Genomic DNA, 7509 nt, shown 5'->3' on the forward strand with positions numbered 1-7509 from the left:
AAGTTTACCTCCGATGAGAAAACCATGCCTACGTTTTCACCTCCCTTAACTTTGACTAGCAGTTGTAAATCTGAGAAATGCAGGCTGCAGCAGCTCCTAATAAGGGAAAAAGCAAAGCAGAAATATTTCTGGCAGAAAAGAAACTTTGAGAAAAAGAAGGAAAAAAAAGAAAAGAACAAAAGAGGCTCAGACTTAACAAAGTCATACAAAAAGAACTTTATCTGGTCAGCAAGTGACCAAGTATGAGTGTATAAATGCAATAAGATATATACGTGGGTAAGATGTGGGAAATGAATTCTAACTGGTTTAGCCTGCTCTGCTGATGTCCTGGTGATTAAGCTAATGAGACCAATAAACTGCCCTGAAAGACTGAAAACTGTCATTTCCAAGATTTTAAGACTTTGAAAAATAATCTGCCAGGGAGAAGTCCAGTAATTGAAGTGGTGCCATGAATTAAAACGTGGGCAGCATAGGTTGAATGCATTAATCTCGCAGGATGACAAATAACTGTGTTTATTCAACAAAAATGTTCAGCCAAGTAGCGCCTCCCCAGTAAAAGCAATCCATAGTGTCAGGCTTCCTATAGGCAGCACAGCGCTGCTACCTAATTCCTGATAAGTGAATACTCCTATTTAATTATTTAAAAGACCATCGATTTCCACATTGATGAAAAGTCATAATTATCAAAATGGCATAAAGACCCAACCTTTCACTCTGCTGACTCTGTCCTGTGGAAAGAGATATCACATTCATGTATTAAAGCCGCCCTCTCAATAAATAGTTGATAACGCAAAAAACTGGTTATGCATTCCAAGGAGAGCACATTTGATAAATGCGGCACGAGGCGTCCAAGGTAAATGTCAATTCTTTTCTAGCATTAACGGCAGAGACACACAGTACCTGTATTTCCGCTGTGTATTTATCACCATGATTCTGGAAAATGTAATTAGAACCCTTCATTCCCGTGAACATACATTCCCTGAATGCAGAACTACATAGAACGACAAATCCAGCTCCGACCAAATTCTCCCAGAGAGGGACGAAATGAGAATCACACCAGTTTAATACCTTTTATTGTGAATGTTAGGGGTGTGGAGCCCATGCATTTAACAGCCTAGGTTACTGGACCTACTAGAATGCTTCTCACTGAATCCCAAAATAGAAAGGTAATGAAACTGTGCCTCTCCAAGAGAACCCACACAAAGCGCATTCTCTGGGGAAAATGAAGCAAGATAGAGGCAGCTGAATATTGGCATGAATATGTCAAATACGAAAGTTAATTAAAAGTTGAAGTGAATGGAAACCCCTGCAGTATCTGCCAGCTAAAGAGGGCAGGACACAGGCACACAGCCGCATGAGAGCTTCGCTTTCAGGTGCCCAAGGTCCTCTAACAACCAGAAAAACCTCTCAAAATTGACTCCAACTCCAACATTCAAGTCCCACGTTCTTCCATTCTGCGTTGGAAACAGTCTACTTTGCTAAAAAGCAGATTCTTTTTTTAATACAATCAAAAATATCCTCTTTATAAAGAACTAATAGATTGCTATTCCTGCACTAGGCAAAGAAAACAAAAAGAGAAAAAATAGGAAGTCTGGCAGTGGATATCAGATACATTATTGTAAGCTAACACCATGGTAATGAACAAAGAGACAACTAATTAAATATTCTCCTTTCTAAATCCATGACAATGAGGCACATTATTAAATACCTATATTTACATTGATAAAATCAGTGATAATACTGCTATCTTGAATTATATTATCTAAAAAAAACCTGTTACCCTATTACGAAAATGGCAGTTTTCCCAGTCTCCAAACCCCTTAAAATAGGTGGCCTATTATTATTGAACTTACATTCACAATAACTATTTTGCAAAGTTTTTGCCTTGGTTCAAAAATTAATAAACTTCCATTCTAAAATGAACACCTTACATCAATTCATAACATTAAATGTCAATTAGAAAAATCACATAGAGTACATAGAATTGTTCAGTGGTATACAATATACCTTACTTAACTGAAATCAAGTTTAAATGTCTATGCCTTAAAAGTATAATTACAATCTATCATGCAACACCCTTGAGTCCTCTTACTGCAGTGTTAATGTATTGTTCAATCAAGTTTCCAAATTCGTTTCGAGAATAACTTAAGTGTCAAAGATGCAATGATGTGACAGAAGGGTACAGAAAGTTTTGACTCAGAGTAGTAATGTCTCATGCAAATGGCCAGAAACTTAAAAAGAAGAGAAAGGCAACTGTCTGCTTGCTTTTCCAAATGATGCTACACCTCCCCACACTCTGAGCACCTCGCATCTTTTCTCATTCATACTCTGAGCTCTCTAAATCAGTCTTCTTGGTTGATTATAAAGATACAATCATATTGAAGGGCAACGGGCCAAGACAGCCCAAAGATATCTCCCCAAGTTGTCTACCACACCCTGCCCCATGGAAGTCCTTGCCTAGCCAGAGAAAGCCATGAGTATCGGAGGGCATCATGGTCGGTGATTGCAATCCAGAGCAGAAGAAATGCCCACCTCAGCACCTAATGCCCAGCAACACCTCACCTTCCCCTTGGTATCAGATTACAGAATGCCAGGCAACAGTAAGAAATGACAACAAAGACATAAACAGCTGGAAATAATTACCCAATTGTCCAGCTGTAAACATGACAAAAGCAAAGTAAGGCTTGTGAATGCAGTATCAGAAAGGATGCTGATGAGAAGGTAAGAGAAGGATTTTAGCTTTCTCCAATTTGCTATCAGAGAGTAGCCAATAACATGCTTGGCTGAAGGGATTTTGGGTGGTGTGTGTGTGTGTGAACTTCAGAGAGAAGGAAAAAATATATTTCATGGGCTCCTACAAAATATGAGTATAAGATATGTAAGCACAATAAAAAAAAAAGTGCTCACAGGCTCTGAGGAGATACTTTCAGAGTTGCTATAACTAAACTACAACAGGCAGATGAAAAATATTTCTTTAAAGTTATACAAAATATCCTCTTTTTAAAAGCATAAGCTAAATACACAGGCAATGCAATAGGCCACAACTCTTCACATAAAACATCTGACACACAGGCAAAATGCCAAAGCAGGGTACAGACTGGTCCAGATTAAAAGAACACGAGCAAAAGAAGCGACTCCTATAAACTGAGAGGCAGGTCACAGGTATGTGAATTATCATTGTCCATAAAGGCACATCATAACCTCAAGCTTTTATCAACTGCCTATAATTCAACGAACTCCGTCCCCAGATAACAGTTGAGAAAACAGTCTTTCCAAGGTTTCAGAGAATATGGCTACTGGCAATTTTTAAGCCAGGCTAACCTCTGTCATTCCATTGTGGGATGATGTTTCATTACAATATTTAGATTCCATGTGACAAACTGTTTCATACAATGTCCCCAAAAACGCTACTCTCTACAGCAGAATGCCATAAATAAAATACGTACTTGGTTACCAGGCAGCATGCATGACACATATGTTACATTGGCCCAAAAAGCACAGCTTTAAATGCTTAAAAGTTAACTTAACAATTTAAGCTGTTTGTACCCATTTTCAGAGAATTACCCCTAAATGCCAATTTTATTTTCTATCTTTGAGAGAATTCTTGGATTAACCCTATTGATTTGTTAACTTGAAATTCTTCTTTATCTCCTCTAATCTCTCCTCCCCAGCCTATTTCCCCTTGCCCCCTTTTTTTCCCTTGGAGGGGAGTGCAAAGGACTATATATCTCACAGTGTAATTTTAAGCATAATGCTGCCTGTTTGAATTAAAATTGATGCAGCTTCTGATAAAAGCCTAATAATCAATTCTCCATTCTCATTACTCTCCAGAATATATGGACGCGGACCAACGTCTTAAGTTTGTGGACTACTCTCATAGGTTATTACCCAGCAGTGCAGCTGAGTGGAAAGATAACCACATTCATTCTCCTTATCTGTAATGATGTAATGCATGCTAGCCCTGGGTCTAGATGATTGGGGAATAATGGGATTGTACAACTGCACGGATGACAAACAATAGTGCAGCGTCTTTCTCTGATACACTGAACCCCAGCCTGCAGCGTGGGCAAGGTGAAAGGCATCATAACATAGGCACTGACGCTGCCCCTTGCACGAAGTTAGCGTTTTTTGGCCAGAGGAGCATCTGCTCTCACACTGAAACAGCAATCCCGACACTGAGAGGAGAGCCATGCAAAAAACACTCAGTTTCCGAGCCTCGGCCAGGACAGTGCCACTGAGTATCCTGCTTTTCTTTGTGTATCGAATCGAGTGTCATCTAAAAATAACCGGTTGGTAGGGAGAAGTCACCGGCACAATACATTGCCAAGAAACCGGGGGATCAGAGACACCTCTGATAACTGATGCTGCTCTGGGTTCACGTTTGTTTGGAAAACTAAATCTGCCTCCATTTTCTGTGCTGGAAAAAATCATCGCTTCCTGCCACCACAGAAACCTTACCTTTTGCAGAAGCTGGGAGCCGGAGTACTTCGCGGCAATAGATTTTATCTCTCCACCAAAAGCAGAGGCCCAGAGCTTCACCCTAGAGGGAGAAAGGGCACAGGAACAAATGTAACACCGTGTCACAGTCAACACGCACGCACACGCACACACGGGGGCTGTGGCTGAAGGAGCCGGGAGGTATAACATCGGAGGAAAAAAAAAAAAGAAAAAGCGCCTTGGTAGAAACTGCCAGCACCAAACTGCAGAGCGCACCGCGGGAGGGGGCTCGAGGGGGGGTCACATAGTTCAAAATGCGCAAAGTGCCCCCAGGCTCTCTGGAAAGATCACTAAATTTTATTTCAATCATTGCCTGAGAACTTGACCACCCAAACGGGGCATCACCTGGCAAAGATTAGTCGGAAGAAATTCACCCGCCCTCCCCCGCCCCGCAAAGAAGTGAGACGGCAAGATAGCAAAGAGCCCGGTAAATAAACGGCCCATGGAAGTTGGATGCGGTAAACAGGCTTCAAAGTTCGTGCTGTCACTGGCGGTGAGCCTCTCCTGGTCTCACTCGCCAGCCCGGGGAGGGGGCGAGGGACTCCCACCCCAGCCTGGCCGCCCCACGCGGGTGCGGGCCGGCAGGTGCGAGAGACGAGGCCGACGACCGCGGCAGGTCCTGTCCGGCCGCACCTGCAGGAGCCCAAACTTGGGCACGCGGGTCGCGGGCGGCCGGAATCCCCTCCCGGGGCGGTGCAGGACCCCGCACTTACACGGAGAGAGGGATCTGCTGCTCCGAGCGCACCACGTCCCCCAGCGCGGCGTAGAGAAGCGCGGCGGTCAGGAGCGCCCAGGGCCCCCGGGACGCGCGGCGCTGCCAGCCCAGTCCGGCCATGCTGGGCTCCCTCCGACGCGCCGGCAGCAGCGACAGAAGCGGCCGTGGGGAGCTGCGCCTAGCGGGCGGTGGGCGAGCGCGCTGGGCTGCCTGCTCCGCGCCGCCCCGCCTGCCTCTCGCGCGCCGGGCGCACTTGGGGAGCAGAAAAAGGAGCGGGGCGGGGGGGTGCGGGGGGGGCGGAGGGCGGAGAGGAGGAGGGAGTGGGGAGAGGTGGAGAGGGAGGCAGGCGGGGGAGGAGGCAGGGAGACGCGCCTCTCGCAGCGGCGGCCGCCCGGCCCCGCCTCGGCGGCCCCGGGAGTCCGGCGGGCCGCGGCGGGAGGGCGGGAGGCGCCGCGCGGGCGGGGACTTGCAAACTCGCGTGTCCTTGGCCGCGGCGGAGCGCGCCCTGCCCCGCCCGGCCCACTGCGGCCGCCGAGTTCTCCACAACTCCGCAGTCCGCCGCCGCGGGCGCCACTCTCGGGCTGACCCCCGGCCGGACCCAGTGACCCTGCGCCCCGAGCTGGCTGGAGATGCGGGTGGGTGCGGGGGGAGGCAGGCTGGAGGACCCTGGCGGGGTCACAGGGTGCTGAGGAGCGCCGAGGTGGCGCGACCCCCGGCCCCGCCGCGCAGTTTTCCGGCGGGCAAGGGGTGCGAGGAAGAGGCCAAAGTCTGAAGAAGAGGCCGGGGCTCGCGGCGGAGTACTGGGTCGCGCGGGGTGGAGTGCGATGGGGATGGCAGGGGGATGACAGCGGGGCTCGGCGGTCAGGCGCGGGCACTGCTGCGTGGCCGCCTGCAGCCGCTCCTCCGGTCGCGGCGCCGACCAGGGAAGGCGCGGAGGGCGGCGCTGCCGCCGCGGCGCGGGCTCACGAGCGCGGGGCTCCGGGTTTCGGGCCGCAGCTGGGCCGGCTTGGCGCGCCCGAGCCCGGGCCGGGCTCTGACCCGCGGAGGCCCGGGGTCCGCGCAACTGCAGCGGCCGGCGGGGCGGGGAGGGGCGGCACTGCGGCTCCGGGTCCATCCTGACTGGCGGACTCCCTGGATTTCGGGAATGAGGGAGTCCTCCGAGGCTCGGGGATTCACCGTCTCCCCACTCGGACCCCCACCCGCTGGGTGGAAGGCGCGGTCGCGCGGGCGGAGGCAGGAAGTCGGGGAAGCCCCGGGCGCCTGAGGAACCAGGCTTCCCCGCGGCCTCTCCCGCCGCCGCCCCCAGCCCGGCACCCGTCTCTCGGAGCCCCGGCTCCGGCTAGAGGTATGGGTGTGTGACTGGGAACTTTGTGGAGCCCTCGCGCCAACCGGCAGTCGAGACCGACCCGAGCTGGGCTGAGTCATGCTTGACTCGCCGAGCGCAACTCGACTGACCCCAGGCAAGCCGCGCGCTCCTGATACCGCGGGGTCTCCCGGGGCGTCCGCCGCCTGGGTTCGCCTGGTTTGCGGGACTCCCCCTACAGGGCTCTGGGCTCTCTTTCCCGTCACCCGCCTTCAGCCTCACCGCCCTCAGCTCTCTGGGGAGAGAGCGAGGGTGGGCTCCAGCTTCCGCCTGGTGGTGTCGGGCGAGAAGCCAGGCGGGCTCTCCTGCTCAGCACCCCCGCCAAAAGTTACCCCTGCAGACGTGGGTCTGGATCTCTCAGTTGGCTACGCTGGGAGAAGGACCGCGCAGGGGCCTTTGGTGTCTGCCGAGTGCGGAGGAGCCCCGGCTCTCGTGGGCGGGTCGTGCCCCCACCTCGGGGAGCAGCTCAGGCAACAGGCCCCACCCTGGAAGTGCCAGGTGCTTCCCGCCCACGGGCAGCGTCTACAATCTCCACGGATGACTAACCGGTTATAATGAATTCTCCGCTTCTGTGCACACCTCCGATCTATGGAAGTGTGCTAGCAGTTCCAAACCGAGATGAGCGCGGCCTGACCCCAGGGAAAGGGTCCGGATGGCTTTGCCGCTCACACTGGGGGCGGGAGAAAAATAGTTTTCCTGTCATATCCCAGGCGCCTTCTTTCTAAATGAGTAAGTGTGTAAGTGAGTGAAAGCATACTAGCCTTTATTTGTAAGCCTACAATCCACTGCCACTGTAATATCTATATGATAATGGCCTTCAGGCAGTCCCTCATTCATGCAGTGAATAACTGCCAAGCATCTGTGATAGGACCGTCGAGTGTACCAGGGACCCGACGGTGAACGAATCAGACACCTCCCCTCGAGGATTTTATGC

The 7509-nt window shown here is 51.0% G+C and overlaps 1 protein-coding gene across 4 annotated transcripts in view; it reads right to left on the reverse strand.

The window, feature by feature from the left end:
- CACNA2D3 (calcium voltage-gated channel auxiliary subunit alpha2delta 3) overlaps positions 1-5465 on the reverse strand; it is a 903838-nt gene extending 898373 nt beyond the window's left edge. For 2 of the 4 annotated variants that reach the window (XM_061396641.1, XM_061396640.1), the window contains exons 1-2: positions 5211-5461; positions 4459-4540 (exon numbers count right to left, since the gene is read on the reverse strand). In XM_061396641.1, coding sequence (XP_061252625.1) covers positions 4459-4540; positions 5211-5332 — 204 coding nt within the window. In that variant the 5' untranslated portion in view covers positions 5333-5461. Of the gene's footprint in view, positions 1-4458; positions 4541-5210 lie in introns of all 4 variants that reach the window. The other 2 variants (XM_061396642.1, XM_061396644.1) reach the window with 2 other exon arrangements.
- Between the last annotated feature and the right edge of the window lie 2044 nt (positions 5466-7509).

The sequence above is a fragment of the Bos javanicus genome, chromosome 22, assembly GCF_032452875.1.
Source record: "Bos javanicus breed banteng chromosome 22, ARS-OSU_banteng_1.0, whole genome shotgun sequence".
Lineage (NCBI taxonomy): Eukaryota > Metazoa > Chordata > Mammalia > Artiodactyla > Bovidae > Bos > Bos javanicus.